The following is a 17,924-nucleotide window of genomic DNA, read 5'->3' as shown; positions in this document are numbered from 1 at the left end:
GAGTGTTCTACACACAGGACGCTGGACCCCGCTGCTCTCCTCAAAAAACGGCAAGTGGCTGTGAATAGCTAAATCTGGAAGAGCAACTCATACCAAAGTTCTGCCCTGTGTGAGACCCTCTGCTCCACATCCAAATTACTGCTCTCTGTTATGTTAGCCCCTCAGAGAGAACACAGACCAAACCCTAAGAACGTGTGAGCCAAAGCATAACCGGTCTCCTGTTTCACAGGAAGAAAAGCCGATCCTGGAAGTGCACCAGGCAGAGCACGTCAAACAGCTCCTGAGGAAGCCCTGCCTTCCGTAAGCTGCGCTTCTGTTCATTGCCCGCAGGTTTGCACCGGCGCTGATGAGCCCTGAGGACAGGCCCTGGGAGGTGTGGAGGGCACTGGGGTAGTCAGGGCTCTCATTTGCTAATAACAGAAACCCCCTCAAACTGGACTAAAGAAAGAAAGGACAGTTGGACGCTCACATCACTAAAAGGTCCAAAGGTACCTGGTTTAGGGCAAGCAGGATCCAGGGGTCTAACTGATACCGTCAGAATCAGGTCGTTCCCCCTCAGTCTCCTCTAGGCTCTGCTTTTTAGCTGTGTTGGCCTTCCAGTTAGGTAGGTTTTCCTAACGTGGTGGCCCCACTCACTAAGCTTCTATCCTCCTGGTTTAAGCTCAGAGGAAAGAGAAATTTTCCTTTTCTTTTTTTAAGAATTATTTATTTAACTTTATTTATTTATTCATTTATTTTTAATTTGACCAGAGAGAGAGAGGGAGAGAAGGTGAGAAAGTAAGCCACCAGGTCTAAGACAAACTATGGTCAGCCATGTGGGAGTGTCCAGTGCCTTAACCACCACGCCACCTGCTGGTCCCAGAAATTTTCCTTTTCTAATCATTCAACAGAAGTTCCACATATGTGCTTCTTTGGATCAAATTGGATCACATGCCACCCTGGAACCAATTACTGTAGCTAGGTAATTGGAGTGCTCTGATTGGCTAAACCCTAGTCACATGTTTCCCCCTTCATTCCCAGAGCCAGGAAGTATGTCAGTGTCACTTACCCACCAGGACCCAGGATAGGGGAGAGGTAGTTTGCAAAATTAAAAATGAGGTTTTGTTACCATGGAGAAGAACATCGACATTGACCAAGTGAAAGCACCAGATCTCAGAACTGTACAAGCCACCTCCACATCTGTCTCTGCCACCATGCACATGGGACTATGTCCCAGAGAAGGGATGTATCTAGTCCATGGCCACATGGTGACAAAGCTAGACTGAGTTATATATAGCAGACAACCCAAAATAATAGTGGCACAGACAAGAGAGAGATGTATTTCTTTCTCACGTAGAGGAGCTCTGGTAACAGGCAGTCCACACTGACTCTTGGCTGCTCACCATGGCAATTCGCCCATCACCTATCTATCTGTTCCAGCATCTTAGTATGCACTTACCATCCACAATGTCATCTCGTGGTCCAGCAAGGCTGTTGGAGTTCTGGCCTAGCTGAAACACCATGTCTGCATTTCGGATGGCAAGCTGAAGAAAAGAAGGCAATGCCAGGGATCTCTGCTCTACTGAGCAGCTTCTCCGAATTCTCAGCTCATCCTTTCAGTCACACTTCATTGACCTGAACTTAGTCTGATCTCATTAGCTGCATAGAGAGGCTAGGAAATTAGGGCTTTTAGTGTGGTGAATTGCTGCCCTAAATTAAACCCAGTCTTTGTTCTTAAGAACAGGAGAGATGGGGCCAGCAGTTGGCATGATGGTTGAGGCACTGGCCTGCCACATGACTGACCATGGTTCAAGTCCTGGACCTGGAGGCTTACTATCTCACTTTCCTTCTCTCTCCCTCTGTGTCTCTCTGGTCAAATTTTAAAATAATAATAATAAATAAAGTTGAACAAATAATTCTTAAAAAAAAAAAAGGGGGAGAATGAGAACTGTAGAAACCACCAATGCTCTTTCACTACACTAAACTCCAAGATGAAGAGAAAATGGTGTTATTTTCAAAAGAGTGGGGCATTTGTTTACTTACCATAACCTCTTTTCTTGGTGTTTATTCATGCACAGGGAGAGGAAAAAGACTTGGTTCCAAACCAGGATATATGAGTGGGACCCCTGCTTTCAGTTCCCGAGCAGGATGATTGGAACTATAGTGCTGGCCTTCATCTGTCTCTACCTTGTAAGTAGTTCCAAGAAAATCCTTGTATAGTTTATAAACGGGGCAGGTTGGGGGCTGGGGTTGTGGAGTCTTTGAGACAACAGCAAAGTTTCTAAAAAGCTAGGTCAAAATGGAATCCCCATAAATCAAAGAGACAGTGTTTCAACCCCACCATTTTGATTCCATTGACACTTTTACACATGTGGTAAATATTTCTAGTCGAGATAACCCAAACAAAATAAAACTGGTAATGGGTAGAACGCCACATGGTGAAATTAATCACTGACTAGAAATGTGTTGTGGTCACTGAGATTTTTTCTATAGAGAGCATGCTCTCAACAGAGAGACAGAGACAGAGAGACAGAAAGCAAGAACTCACCTCCCAGGGGATAGCCACACTGCACTCCCTTCTCCTCCATTCTCCTTTTGGGATCTTGGGTGCACACACACACACACACACATGTGCACGCACGTGCCCGCACCTAGTGTGAATTTTAAACCGCTGGGTCCAGGACTTGAACTGCAGTCAGTTACATGGGAGTCCAGAGATGTAACCATTACACCATTTGGTGGTCGCTCACTGACTACAAATTTTGATAGAAGAATAAAATGTACTTGAAAACATTTTGATATGCAAAATTTGACCTAAGAAAATTGACTTGGTGGAAATAATTATCTCTAAAGAAAATTAAAATAGTAGACTCTATAGTAAGTGAATTATACTGTGAACAGAAGTCAAATAATTTAAATATAAAATAATTGAACCTAATAAAAATAATCACAGCAAGTTAAAAATAAAATGGGTAAACTAGAATTGGTTTACTGTACTGCATTTCTTTTATAAAAAATATTATTTTATTTAACTTTATTTATTTATTTTTAATTTGCCCAGAAAGGGAGAGAGAGAGAGAGAAAGAAAGAGAAAGTGAAAGTGAGAAAATTTGCCGCCAGGTCTGACACTTGAACTACAGTCGGCTATGTGGGAGTCCAGCAGCCTTAACCATCACGCCACCTGCTGGCCTTATACTGTATTTCTTAAATCAATAAAAAGGATTAAGCCTTATTTAAATTTAATTTCTCAATAAAAAATTTCAATTGTTGGCATAATTCTTATTTTTTAAAAAATATTTATTTAATTTTATTTGTTATTATTATTTATTTTTTCATTTGACCAGAGAGAGAGACAGAGAGAAAGGAAAAGTGAGAAAGCAAGCTGCCAGGTCCAGGACTTGAGCTGCAGTCAGCCATGAGTCCAGTGCCTTAACCACCACACCACCTGCCAGCCCCCATAATTCTTATTTTTAAAACATTTAAATTTTTTACGAAGTTTACTTCTTCCATGAGAGAGAGAGAGCACTTCAATAGGGTCTTCATGCTGTGATCCACCCCCAGACTCACCTGTAACAGGTCACAGGTGTGTGCCCCTACTACGCTCAGAGAGGACCTGGGATGTAAACTCAGGAGCTTTCCTGTGTGGATCTAGTTGTGTTACTGCCATATCCCTGCTTGGCATAATTCTGAGTTCAATGCTTTATTGTTTTTAAAAAAATAAAGAATTATTGTTTTAATTTTATTATTCATTATTATTATTATTATTATTATTATCATTATCTTTTAAGTTGACCAGAGAGAAACAGAGAGAGAGAGGGAGAAAATAAGAAAACAAGCTGCCAGGTCTGGGACTTGAATTGCAGTCGGCTATGTGGAAATTCAGCACCTTAACCACCACACCACCTCCTGGGCCCTCAATCTTTCCTTAAGCCTAGAATCAAAACATTTTGTGTGGTCCAAGTTATCTGAAGTGAAATGGCTGAGTCAAACAGGTGAAAATGGAGGAATGAAAATGACAAAGCTGAATTTTATCAAATAATTTATAGTATATATTGAAATAATTACATGATTGTCACCATTCATTTATTCATGTAGGTATACCAGCAGATTTTTAGATGTTAAATCAGTTATCCCTTCCTCAAATAAGCCTTACCTTGTCATACTATAAAAAAGAGAGAGGAAAAAAACAATCACTTAAAATGCACTATGACAAGACTATTTAAGTTAATCCTGTGATTAAGTCTAAAGGAAATGTATCAGTCAGGTTGTGCTGAAGTACCAAATAACTCCCTCAACTTCCTTTATTTTTTAAATTAATCAATCTGTTTATTTGTTGAGATTTTTAAGCTGCTGGGTCTGGGACTTGAACCATGGTTAGCTATATAGGAACCCAGCACCTCAACCACCACGCCACCTGCTGGCCCACACTCTAAATTTCAGTGGCACACCACTATGTATTTTGCCCACATAACAGCGCTGATTGGATCTTCAGGTAGGGGAAGTGGCACTCTCCTCCTGCTCAGCCAGGAATCCAGTGGGCTTCCATCCTATGCCTTTACCATTTTTGAGGACCTCATCACCAACTGCATGCAGTTGACAGAAGGGAAGAACATGGAGATATGTTTGTGGGAGGCTTTCATGGACTGCATGTGGAAGCAACGCATTTCTTCCACTCTTTTTCCATTGGCAAAAATCTGGTCATGTGGCCACACCTAATGTAAGGGAGGCTGGGAAGTATAGTCTCCTAAAGAAAAGAGAATGGATTAAAAAAAAAAAAAGATTTTTGGGACCAGCAGATGGCGTAATGGTTACATCACTAGACTCCCTCATAGTCGACTGTGCTTCAAGTCCTGGATCCAGCGGCTTAAAACTATCATTGGGCGTGTGTACATCCATGCTCAAAATCCTCAGAGACGAATGGAGAAGAGTTTGAGGTGTGACCATCCTCCCTGGGGGCGGTGGGGGGGAGTGATTTCTCTCTGTCTCTCTGGTGAGCACATGGGCCCTATAGCAAAAATCTCTCTCTAACTAATAATAATAATAATAATAATAATAATAATAATAATTGCCAAAGGGTGTGTGCACTTGCCAGAGAGAGACAGAAAGAGAGGAAGAAAGTATTGGTTACACCACACATTGCAATCCCATCCCATCCCATCAAGATTTACAGGGCTGGGGTTTCAACCACAATTCACCAAGTGGAAACTGGTTTTCTATGCACAGCACTTAACCACTGTGCTATGGGGCCATCTCAGGGAGAAAAGCTTTTAAGGGACTACTAGAATTGTCTGCAATAATAAATAACTTACTTGGAGTTATTTTATTTCTTAAATATTTATTGAATATCTACTCTATGCCAAGCATTATGCTAGGAGCTGGAAGAGAGCAGAGAGCTGATTCAGCATAGTACTGTCTCAGAGAAGCCCCTGGTCCACAAGGAGGGGAGACAGTATGAGGTGCCTGACGTTCTAAGGAAGAAAATGAACAAGGTGAAAGTACTCTGGATGCTTAGCAAATTACTCTAGATTGACGAGCTGCCTGAAGATGATTGCACTGGAGCTCCACTTTCAGAAATAAGCATGATTTGGTGGGTGGGATAAAATGGCAGCTGGCACTATAGAAGCAATGGCGTGATGATAAGATGATAGGCTGACAGGTAAGCATGACATACATACATGAAGTCCCTTCTCTAATTTGGTTCCTGCCCAAATCCATGAAGGGGAGCGGTGGAACATATGGCTGGAATTGTCCCCAGAGGTCACCATGTACTCAAAGTCATTCTTTTTCACTCAGATTCTGTGAATGTTTGAAGAGTCCCTTGAGCCCTTGGGGAGGCCTAGTCTTGCACAGTATAGGGTGAAGGACAGTGTGAGATGACTATTGTCTCAGAATAAGAGTCGTTTTCAGAAGGGTTTTGAATACCTGGGAAAAGCTGGCCTCAAAACTGAAGAGAAGAATGTGTTATTTTCATGCTGAACTGGACTCTGAGGATCCCCTTTGCCCTGTGTCTCCAGTTCATTGTCATAGAGTTCTGCATGTTCGTGTATGTGAGAGATGAGCTGGACGGGCTGGAAGGCCAGATGGAGGGCTACATCGCCTCCATGAACCAGACAGGGACCCTGACTCCAGTCATCCTGCGGGTAAAAGAGCTGATCAGTGTCAGCAAAGGTAAGACCCTCTGCTCCCCATGTTCCCAACACTGGTGTGGGAAGCAGAGAGGGACTTGAACTGATGGCAGGTGTGCACATGTAGCATAATGTTTACTAGGTTCATTCATGGCATAATGCACGTCTGGATTTTTTAAAAATAATTGTTTATTTCATTTTATGACCAGTTACTATTTCATTGTATGGATACACCACATTTTATTTATCCTTTCATCAGTTGATGGGCATTGGGTTATTTCAACATTTTGGCTATTATGAATAATACTGCTGTGGACATTCATGTATAGGTTGAACATTCCTAATTTAAAAATTCAAAATCCAAAATGCTTCAGAATCTGAAACATTTTGGGGACCAGCAGTTAGCGTAATGGCTATGTCACTGAACTCCCATGTAGTCGACTGTGGTTCGAGTCCTGGACCTGGTGGATGAAACTCACGCTGGGCATGTGTGTGTTCGTGCCCAAGATCCAGAGAAGAGAATGGAGGAGAAGGGATTGCGGTGTGGCTGTCCGCCCTGGGGGGTGATTTCTCGCTTTCTGTCTCTCTGTCTCTATCTTTCTGGCGAGTGCACATGCCCTATAGCATAAACCTCTACAAAAAAAAAAAAAACTGAAACATTTTGAGCACCAACATGACACCACAAGTGTCATCTTTTCTGATTTCTTTGAAAATATTTTGTAGTTTTCAGTATACCTTTTTTTACATTCTCTTGCTAAATTTATTCTCACATATTTTACTCTTTTTCGTACTATTGTAAGCATTATAGTTTTCTTACTTCACTTTTAGTTCATTCATTGTTTGTGCATAAAAATATAATTGATTTTTATGTATCGGTCTTGTATCCTATAAGCCTTGCTGAATGTATTTGTTAGTTCTAATAGCTTTTTGTGTGTTTCCTGGGAATTTCTATATGTAAGATTATGTCATCTGTGAAGAGATAGTTTTACTTCTTTCTCCCCAGACTGGGTGCACTTTATTTTCTTTTTCTTGCCTAATTGCACTGGCCTGTATAGCCATTACACTGTTGACTAGAGCTGGCAAGAGTGGACTGAACATTGCTTTTCTTGTTCCTGAGGTTAGGGAGAAAGCATTCCATTTTTTACCATTAAGTATGATGTTATCTGTAGGGTTTTAGTATATGTCTTTTTCTTTTTTTAATGTAAAGAATTATTTTATTTAACTTTATTCATTTACTTATTTATTTTAATTTGACCAGAGTGAGACCAGCAGGTGGTGTGGTGGTTAAGGCACTGGACACTCCCACATGGCTGACCATGGTTCAAGTCCCAGACCTGATGGCTTGCTTTCTCACTTTCCCACTCTCTCTCTCTCTCTGGTCAACTTAAAATATAATAAATGAATAAACAAAATTAAATAAAAAATAATTCCAAAAAAAAAGAGGTTATTTAATTTGACTAGAGTGAGAAAGAGAGAGTGTGCGGGAAAGTGAGAAAGCAAGCTGCCAGATCTAGGACTCGAACCACAGTCAGCCATGTGAGAGTCCAGCACCCTTAACCACCATGCTACCTGCTTGTCCCAGTATGTCTTTTAACAGACTTAAACAAAACAAAACAAAACAAAAAAAACAACTATCCCCTTTAATTCTTTGTTTGTTTGTTTTTCTGCCTTAGGGCACATGTGCTCACCAGAGAAAGACAGAGAGAGAGGGAAATGAGAAATCAGCCCCTGGGGAGATGTCCATACCACATTCCCTTCTCCTCCATTCGCCTTTCTGGATTTTGGGTATGGACACACCTGCACCTAGCATGATTTTCAAACCGTCAGATCTGGGGCCAGAACTGTGGTTGACCACACAGAAGTCCAGTGCCTTAACCACTATGCCACCTGCTAGCCCCTCCCCTTCTATTCTTAGCTTCTTGGGTGTCTTTAGTCATAAAGGGATGTAGTTTTGTTAAATGCTTTTCCTAAATCTATTGAGAATCGGCTTCTGCAGAAGCTTTGACTCATCTTTCTTCTCTGTTTCTTCATCCCTCACTCACAAACACACGGAAACTTTCCAGAATAAATTAGGTTCTAAATATCAAAAGGTTGCTCAAGGATGGATGAGTAAATAGCCAAGCTCTCCTGATCCCAGTTGTCCTAGAATTCTGTTTCTGTGTAACCAACACCCACTCCTCACAAGGTGGCAAGGGGCAATTAGAGGTCAAATATGAGTGATATATTCCTCGTTGGAGGCTACCTATAATGTAATACCTCATGCCTTTCTCTTTCCTTTGTTCACTGCTGAGAGAATACAACGTACCAAAGGAAAGGATTGTACAGGAAGTGAAGCACATCAAAGGTGTGCATGGCTAAAATGAAAGAGAAAAATAAGCAAACGTTTACACACAAAAAAAATGCGTTAAAGGAAGTATAATGGATTTCGCCTATACCTTTTTTTCTTGGAGAGGTTTTTGCTATAGGGCGCGTGCGCTCACCAGACAGACAGAGAGAGACATAGAGCCAGAAAGCGAGAAATCACCCCCCAGGGGGATGGTCACGCCGCAATCCCTTCTCCTCCATTCTCCTCTCGGGATCTTGGGCACACACGCACACGTACCTGGCGTGAGTTTAAGCCACCGGGTCCGGAACGCGAACCGCAGTCGACTACGTGGGAGTCCAGCGACATAGCCATTACGCTAACTGCTGGTTCCCTCACCTTTTTAATGCAAGATTCTGTTTTGAAGATTCTGTTTCATAAAAAAAAATTAATTAAATAGAATAGAAAGAAAATTCCATTTCATGCTTATTTTTTGAGGCAGCTGATATCACTTTTCGAATTTCAGGAGTCTGGGTGGTGACCATTCTGCCTGCCTCGCTCACGTGTGTGAGCTATCTCTTCCACATCTTGGCTTGTTACAGGTAAGAGAACTCTGGGAGTCATTTGTGACTTTGTAGTCATTGGCTATGAAGGTAGATGATGGGCTTTTCTCAGAATTCCTTAAGCAGTGTCTGCAGTGCCCAGTATGGGCCCAGGAAGTGAATACAAGGGATAACCACATTTTTTCATAGAAACGAAAAAAAATTTAAAAAACCAACACTATTGATCTGAACTTCCACAATGAGCTAACATGATGCTTGTAATCTTCATTCGAATTTTACAACCTTGATGGGGAAATTCTTTAGTCTCCATTTTTGTAAAAAGAATTGTTTTATTTAACTTTATTTATTCATTTATTTTAATTTGACCAGAGAGGGACAGAGAGAGAAAGAGAGTGAGAAAGCAAGCTGCCAGGTCTAGGACTCGAACTGTGATTGACCATGTGGGAGTCCAGTGCCCTCAACCACTATGCCACCTGTTGGCCCCTAATCTCCATTTCCAAAGTTGAGAAAACTGAGCTACAACAAAATTATATAATGTACCCAAGCAATTAGCAGAAAACTGTCTTTCTAACCTGAGATATCTGGTTATTTCTTGTAACTCAGACAACTCTGTTGGATATCAGACCTGCCCTCCTCTTCAGGATTAATAATACTGGATTCCTAGCACGTGTGTCTGGCTGAAGGGGACACAGAAATTGGATCCAGGGGACCAGGAGTGTCTGTCTCAAAAGTACAGGAAGAGAGGGTGGACTTAAGTATGTAGTGAGCTCTCGCACACAGGTATCAGTTGAATTTTAGCCTATCTACTTTCTCTCTCTCTCTCTCTCTCTCCCCTCTCTCTCTCTCTCTCTCTTTCTCTCTCTCTCTCTCATACACACACACTCACAGAAAGCCTAGGACCAATTTCTAGCCCTCCAGAGCATCCTGCCTTTACATCCTCCCATCTGCCTGCCCAGAGGGCAGGTCCCTTACAGATGGCACCCACATGAAGACTCTTCTGGCATGAAGGGCTCCAGCCTGGCACACAGTCCTGCCTCGCTCCCTCTTTCCACTTTTTTCTCTCTGGACACTGCCACTACTCCACCCCCTGCCCATTCTGTGGCAGATGTCAGCTCTTTTCATTGGTCTGCATGTGGCTGGGGGATAGACATTTGAGCACACAAGGAAGCCCAAAATGAGAGAGGGCTGTGTGTATGAGGAGGTCAGCTGGGAGCATAGGGCAGAGGTGGCATCTGGAGAGGGGAAGCCTGTGTTCCCTTCCGGGTAACTCTCTGCCTGCAACTGGTCACCCACAAGGGATGATCCTTGCCCATGGGCAGAGAAAATTATGGATGAGAAAGTACCCTGTAAATTGCAGAGCCCTAGCATGGTGCCAACAGTTTGCTTTCTCTCTCCCTTTTTTTTCTTAAAAAAAAAGATTTATTTAATTTTATTTATTATTTTTATTCTTCAATTTGACCAGACAGAGAGAAAGAGAAGGTGAGAAAGCAAGCCACCAGGTCCAGTACTCAAACAGCTGTTAGCTGAGTGAGAGTCCAGCACCTTATCCACTACGCCACCTGCAGACCCCAGTTTACTTTTAACATTATTCCAACCTACATAAGGCACTTAAAAATACTTCAAAGACTATTTAATATAAAGTAAGTCTTTATCTTAGATTTCTAATTTATGAACCCAAGTTAAGTGCTATTAACTGCTTTTTTTTTTTTTGGTATATATTTCCAGAAATTTTCTATGCACAAGTAAATATGTGGTGTGTGTGTGTGTGTGTGTGTGTGTGTGTGTGTTGGTGGTGGTAGCACACACAACTCCAATACTGCCAAACATAAAAATAATGAAAGACACATAAACAATGAAATTTGAGATTTCTAGGAGCCATAATCAAAAATTAAAAAGAGACAACTAACAAGATATTTACATTCTTTATTCATTCTAAGTCTTTCCAAAGTAGTGGTCATGAAAAGTACAAAACAGCCTAGGGACGTGCTGGTGGCAGGACTCAGCTGTGAACGTGGACCCTGAACGTACGATGTCAATCTAATCTTTATGCCTAGGGCCCGGGACTGGACTAGAACTTCAGAAAAGGGTCCTGTGACTCGCGGTAAGGGGTGCTGGCACTGTGAGCGATTGTTTCCCCTTTTTGATTTTTCCTTTATGTTGTTTTAAGGTTAGGCCATCAACAAGACTGGCTTTCTGTTTTCAAATATTATTACGTAAGTAATACATAGTCATTATAGCAAAATAAGAAAATATAGATAGCAAAATGAAAAACATTAAAGCCACCCAGAATCTCACCTACTAGATGCAGTAAGCATTCTGACTGGGTAAATATATATTGTTTTTATAAAATATATTATAACTGGAGATTTTAATTTTTTAATTTTTAATTTTTTAATTTTAAAAAAGAATTGTTTATTTATTCATCGATAATTTTTTTTTTCAATTTGACCAGAGAGAGACAGAGAGTGAGAGAAAGGGAAAGTAAGAAAGCAAGCCACCAGGTCCAGGACTCAAACTGTAGTTAGCCATGTGGGAATCCAGCATCCTTAACCACCATGGCAACTAGAGCTATCCTATGAGTTGTGGTCAACACAAGGAAGGCTAGGCTACCTGCCACTCACTTTCATAGGCTATCTGTAAAGAGCCTTCATTGGTTATAAATGGTGCTTCATGTCCCACTTTTTTCCAGAAAGCACATGAAGAGGCTGTGGGCAGGAGATAAACACTTCCTCCCTTTGAGGTTCCATAATCCGACCTCGTCGGAGAGTGTGGTAAGTCTGTGGAGGCCCTGTGTGCTCTGAGACTAAGCCAAGTGCTGGAGCCTTCTCTGCTGTGCCCTGGATGTGGCAGCCCTGGGGGAGGGAGAGCTCCGCCTAGGTGCCCAGGCTACAAGTCTAGTCCTGCTCTGTGGCTGGGTGACTCCGGACAAGCTACCATCCCCACTGGGCCCTCATCTGTAAATTAAAATGGTCCAATGAGACATGGAAGCCAGGCCTATGGGTCAGAGGTAACGAAGGTTTTCTCCCCTCTGAAGCCCCTTTTTGCTTTTAAATCTCAGGTGGCCATCGCAAGGTACTCTGGCTGGCAAATAGCCTATATTCTGTGGGGTAAGTATCATCATGGGACCCACTCAATTCAGCACACATTCCTTGGTCACCTGCAGAGTCCTGGCTGTGGGCAGGGAGGAGAGGGGTGAACCAGAAGCACCCAAGCTTCTGCCTCGGGCAACCTTCAGAATGGAGGGAGAATCACACACTCCCTAGGTCATCCTCACCACCTGTCCTGAACCATGGGACATGTGTGTTCATGGCAGCGGAGACCCGGGGGGAAGAGACCATCCACACCCAGGGCAGGGCTCAGATGTTCTCAGGGCAGTTGACATTGGAATTATACCTGGCAGGGTGAGTGAGGTGAGCAGGAAGAAAGGGGAAGCCATGCCAGAAGAAATACCATAAGCAAATGTGCCAGGGCCTCTGGGGAGGGGACGGTAGAGGGAGGACTACAGGGAGGGACCTGGGAGTGGATCACGAAGGGCCTTGGTGACATCGGTTCTCCTTGGTCCCCAGGCTACCTCATCATCCACGTGGTGCAGAGCCTGTGCGGCATGATGATCATGTATGGCCTGGTGCTGCCCGTCATCCACAACCAAGGCCTGGAGATGCTCCAAAGGCTGGGCATCGGGACGTAAGTGTAGGTGGGGTCCTGCCACTGCCATGTCCGGGAGCCAGAGTGTGCCCAGCTGCTCCCCAAAACACCCCTTCCCTGTTGGCCCCCACTAAACCCAGACTCATGGTCTTGGCTCTGACCTAGGATGGGCCCTCACAGCAATTCACAGGGAGAGGAACTTTGGTCTACAAAAGGCTTTCTCTCCCACCATGACACAGGACCCTCACAAGTGTGTGTGTGTATGTGTGTGCACGCACACGTGCGTGTGTGTGTGTGAGGAGAAAGAGGGATGTCAGTTTTCCAGTTTGGGGAGTTGCGGTTTTTAGAAAGGTAAGGTGAAAGACAGGGTGGTAGGATGGAAGGTGGCTGGGTGGCAGAGGATCCTGGTTAAGCTTGTGGATCTGGTTAAGCTTTTGCTGTGTGGCTTGGGGCAGGTAACTTCCCTTCCCTGGGCCTCAGTGTACACATCTGGAAGAAAAAGTGAATGGCAGTGCCGCCGAGCATTTACTATGTGTCTTTCCTCTTAACAACCCCGTGAGTCTGGGGCTTATGTTAGCTTTCATTTCACAGAGCAGGAAACAGAGGCACAGAGAGACTAAGTATTTGTCCAAGGAGCGGGGCAACTCAGGACTGGGAACTGGCAACCTGAAACCAAAGCCTCCTTTTAGCCTCTAGCCCATACTGCCACAAAGGATGTCACCACAGCATGTGGTGCTTTCTGGGGACCTCCCTGCTCTGAGCGCCTTGGTTCTACACTTGCTTAGAGTCACCTATGAGTCTGGGACAGAGTCTGACCTGTCCACTCTCTTCTGACATTCTTGGGCACTTCTCAAAAGTTCATTCTTTTCTTTAATTCTGAACTTGTTAAACCAGACTCCCAACTGCAAGCCCTGGTAAGAGGGGACAGCGATGAAACCTGGGTATATGAGAGGTTGTGATTTGGAGCCAGAAAACCTGACTGCGTGGCCTTGGGGACAGCCCCTCCCCTCCGTGAGCCTCGGTTTCCTCATCTGTACAATGGGTATGCCGACGCTCTAGGGCAGCAAGACTCAAGGCTCTAGCTACTGCTGGCCCTCTCCTCTCTCTCACGGGCATGAAAAATGGGAGAGTGTAACAGGCCACCTCTGGGTGGTCCGCCCTGTGTTTCAGCCTCACCATCTCCATCGTCCTGGGTATCATGATCCTGCAGGTGTGGATTGCTGCCAGCTTCTTCCTGCAGCCAAAGCTGGGCCCAGCGGATAAGCAGAAGCCCTTGGCCCTCAACAACAGGTGACATGGAGGAGGGAATGAGGGAGTCATAGGGTTTCATCTTCCGCTCTGTCTCTTGGTCCTTCCCTTTCACCCTTAACAGGTCCTAGGTGGGGTCTACACTCTCTGAGAGGGTGTGGATGAGCCGTCAGAGGCACATCCTGGAGCCAGACTGCCTGGGTCCAAACTCTGGCTCCACCCTCTATGAGCCACGTGATCTCGTGTGGACTCACTGAACGTCTATGAACCTGCTTCCTATTTACATATGATTGTGCAAACCTCCAAGAGGTGAGAATGAAATATGCCACAAGTGAACTTAGACAATAGTGCCCGGCACATGGCACCTTTCCTAGTTAATTCATTCAGAGACATTCCTCACTGAGGAAACAACACGGCACTGATGGTAAAGAGAGAACCCAGATACCACCTGCTGGTGAGAAGCTCAGAGCCTACCGACAGACTCACAGATGGCAAGGACAGAGACTCCAGAGAGTGCAAAAGGAGTATGGGTGAAACGGGGCAATGAGGGAGAAGCACGGAGGAGGAGAGGCAGGGAAGAGAGGCAGGGGAGGAAAAGAGGAAGGAAGGAGAGGCAGAGGTGGAGGAGGAGAGGCAGGAAGGAGAGGCAGATGTGGAGGAGGAGAGGCAGGGAGGATAGGCAAGGGAAGAGGAGAGGCAGAGAGGAGGAGAGCGTCATTGAGCATCGAGGAGGAGGACCGGCACGCTTGCTTAGTTGCACGGCAGATGGCCTTGAAGCCGAGGTCAGTAGCACAGTGGTGGATATCGGCAGGGGGAGAGCAGGAGAGGGCATACCCCGCAGCCAGCACAGCAAGGATGAAGACAGGAAGCCACAGAAAGGCTGGGTGTGTCAGGAGAAGAGTAAGAATCCAAAATAGTTGCTATGGGGGTCAAAATGGCGAGCAGGCCGGCCATTTCAGCATCAGGTTGGTGGCTGGATGGTATTAAAAAATAGCATTACAATGCTGCAGGATTCAATAAACTGGGGTTAATGCGAGGTGATACGATATATGAGAATGAAGATGTGAAGGAAGCCACACGAAGACTTCCTGAGCACCTTTTTTTGGGGGGGTAGGTTTTCGCTATAGGGTGCATGTGCTCGCCAGACAGACAGAGAGAGACAGAGAGACAGAAAGCGAGAAATCACCCCCCAGGGAGTATGGTCATGCCGCAGTCCCTTCTCCATTCTCCTCTCGGGATCTTGGGCACGCATGCACATGCGCCTGGCGTGAGTTTTAAGCCACTGGGTCCGGGACGCGAACCTTGGTCGACTGCGTGGGAGTCCAGCGACATAGCCATTACGCTAACTGCTGGTTCCCCTGAGCACGTTTATAATGACAGGATGTTTCACATTCAGAGAGCGCCGGTCCTGACCATGAGGCAGCAGCTCTTGTCTAAAAAGCAATGGACAAAATCCAGGAGGATCATTTCTACCTTGAACCATATCTGAAAGGGGCTATTCGGGAAAGGAAAGAGAGAGGAGAGTGGACAAAGATGCGACTAGGTTGCAATCGTGGATATGGTTGTCCTTAAAGTATTTTTATGAAGTTGGGCTTGAACCTGAAACATTTCATTTAAAAAGAATTTGGTCTGCAAGTGTATTACTTTAAATAAATGTCTATTGTAAACATTAAAAAAAACCCAAAAAACAGTTGCTATGAGGTGGCCTTAGGGAAGGGCAGAGAGGGGACACCAAGAAATAAGACCAGAAAGCCTCTCCCAGAGGGGGGACCCCAAAATGCCAAGTCTGGACTTTCCTGAGAGGCAACAGGAAACTAGTAGTCACTTGGGAAGTTCCTCTGGAGGACTTGGGAACAGATCCGGAGGGGGTAGGTCCTTGTTACAACAGACAGGGGAAGCCCCACCCTCTGCTCTAACCACTGAACCAGCTGTAGCCCTGAGATTTGTTGTGCAGAAAACTCCCACCTCCAAGGATGGCACAGAATATTACAGGCCCCACTGACATTCGCCCTGACTGTGCTCAGCATCCCCCATACTGTACCTGACCCTAGTGCTGTGAGGTGGGGACACAGAGCTCTGAGACGGGAGTTAGAAGATTTGGCCCTGGGTCTGGGAGACTCCAGAGTTCACCCACCTGAGCGCCTTGACCTACTGAAGGATGCTGCCTTGGGCGGCTTCTGTCTGCAGGAGAGTCTTCCACAACTTCAACTACTTCCTGTTCTTCTACAATGTGCTGTTGGGCCTGGGGGCCTGCCTCTCCAGGCTGCTCATCAGCTGCATCCTGGGCACCTGGCTGATTGCACGCATCGACAGGACCATCATGCAGAGCGGCTACGAGAGAGCAGACATGGGTAAGTGACCAGCCCCATCTGGCCACATCCCAGGGTAAGGGTTGGTCTTGCACCCTGGGGCAGCTGCCAAGGAAGACAAATGCCAGATGCCCAGAATTCACACCCTTCATTTATGCTCAGAGCTTATTTCCCAACAGAGGTTATAAAGAGTTATAGCAGTAAACGCACACAGCCCAATGGTCAGGTAGGGGTTCACAGTTAGGAACCCCTGCCTGTTTCACAAGTTTTTGAGTTACAAAAAAGTGGCCATCAGAGGTAGTTGAATTCTATCCAGTTAGAAGTCAATTTATGAATACGGAGATCTGAAATTTTTGAGAAAGAACACATCTTAGAATTAGTGTTGTTATTTGAAAACTTATTTTTTTTTTAAAGAATTATTTTATTTAACTTTATTTCTTTTCTTTTCTTTCTTTCTTTTTTTTTTTTTTTTTTTTGGAGAGGTTTTTGCTATAGGGCGCGTGCGCTTGCCAGACAGACAGAGAAAGACAGAGAGACAGAAAGCGAGAAATCACCCCCCCAGGGGGGATGGCCATGCTGCAATCCCTTCTCCTCCATTCTCCTCTCAGGATCTTGGGCACGCACGCACACGCGCTTGGCGTGAGTTTAAGCCACCGGGTCCGGGATTCAAACCACAGTCAACTACGTGGGAGTCCAGCGACATAGCCATTACGCTAACTGCTGGTCCCAACTTAATTTATTTTCAATTTGGTCAGAGAAGATAGAATGAAAGAGAGGGAGGGAGAGAGTAAGAAAGCAAGTCACCAGGTCCAGGACTCAAACCGTGGTCGGCCATGTGGGAGTCCATCACCCTTAACCACCATGCCACCTGCTGGCCCTGAAAACTTATTTTTAAGAAAATGTTCTGTTCAGTTGAAATACTCCAAAGTCAAAGTCATTTCTGAGGAAGTGAAGTAGTCCTGTTTCTAGCTCTCTATCATTCATTCAGTGAATTCTTCTTTCTCAATGGTGGACATGGCTGCTTCCACCCTCCTTGAGTCTCAGGTTTCCCATAGAATGGACAAATTAGAATATGAACTCAGGAATCCTTCCAGAAACTTTTCTTTTTTCTTTTTTTCTTTTTCCTTTGAATTTTGCTAGAAGACATGTGCACTTGCCAGAGACAGAAAGGCAAAGTGAGAAAGCATCCCCATAGGGGATAGTCATTCTGCAATCCCCTCTCCTCTATCTCGCCTTCTTTTGGGATTCTGGGCATGCATACACATGTACCTGAAATGTTTTTCAAGCCACTGGGTCCAGGACTTGAACTAAGCAGTCGACCACATGAGATCCAGCCACCTTAATCACCACACCACAGGTTGGCTCCCTTCCAGATAATTTTCTAGAATCTCAACGAAGACATAGACACCATTGGAGAACAAACTGACAGTGCATTTGCATCATAAAAAGCACCCTCTGAGCCATGCCAGGAGGTATTGCTGGCCTCAACCTGCCTCTGGATTTCAGGCTTCAGTGCGTGGATTGGCATGCTCTATGTGGATCATTATCACACCAACCCTGTGCTGGTCAGCTTTTGTCACATCCTGATCACAGGCCACAGGGAGAGGAAGCTGCAGCAAGTCATCAAATACTGGTGTCTGAATCAATCAACAGGTAAAGTCTCCCTTTTGAACTACATTGAGTTCAGATAGCAGAAAACCAAGGCCCTGAGGCTCCTTGAGATCCCCAAGAGGGCTAGGTTTTCTTTCCTGCC

The 17,924-nt window shown here is 44.8% G+C and overlaps 1 protein-coding gene across 3 annotated transcripts in view; it reads left to right on the top strand.

Moving 5' to 3' along the window:
- Nucleotides 1–17,924, top strand: part of LOC102469808 (stimulated by retinoic acid gene 6 protein-like) — a 46,666-nt gene that overhangs the window by 26,490 nt on the left and 2,252 nt on the right. For all 3 annotated transcript variants that reach the window (XM_014586008.2, XM_006143721.3, XM_027770029.1), the window contains 10 exons: nucleotides 230–300; nucleotides 2,058–2,169; nucleotides 5,994–6,147; nucleotides 8,933–9,008; nucleotides 11,659–11,740; nucleotides 12,028–12,076; nucleotides 12,536–12,653; nucleotides 13,785–13,904; nucleotides 16,050–16,213; nucleotides 17,678–17,824. In XM_014586008.2, coding sequence (XP_014441494.1) covers nucleotides 230–300; nucleotides 2,058–2,169; nucleotides 5,994–6,147; nucleotides 8,933–9,008; nucleotides 11,659–11,740; nucleotides 12,028–12,076; nucleotides 12,536–12,653; nucleotides 13,785–13,904; nucleotides 16,050–16,213; nucleotides 17,678–17,824 — 1,093 coding nt within the window. The remainder of the gene's footprint in view (nucleotides 1–229; nucleotides 301–2,057; nucleotides 2,170–5,993; nucleotides 6,148–8,932; nucleotides 9,009–11,658; nucleotides 11,741–12,027; nucleotides 12,077–12,535; nucleotides 12,654–13,784; nucleotides 13,905–16,049; nucleotides 16,214–17,677; nucleotides 17,825–17,924) is intronic.

This window comes from Tupaia chinensis, unplaced genomic scaffold (genome assembly GCF_000334495.1).
Source record: "Tupaia chinensis unplaced genomic scaffold, TupChi_1.0 Scaffold000104_1, whole genome shotgun sequence".
NCBI lineage: Eukaryota > Metazoa > Chordata > Mammalia > Scandentia > Tupaiidae > Tupaia > Tupaia belangeri.
Note: the sequence above shows the minus strand (reverse complement) of the source record. Positions and strands in the feature narration are given on the sequence as shown.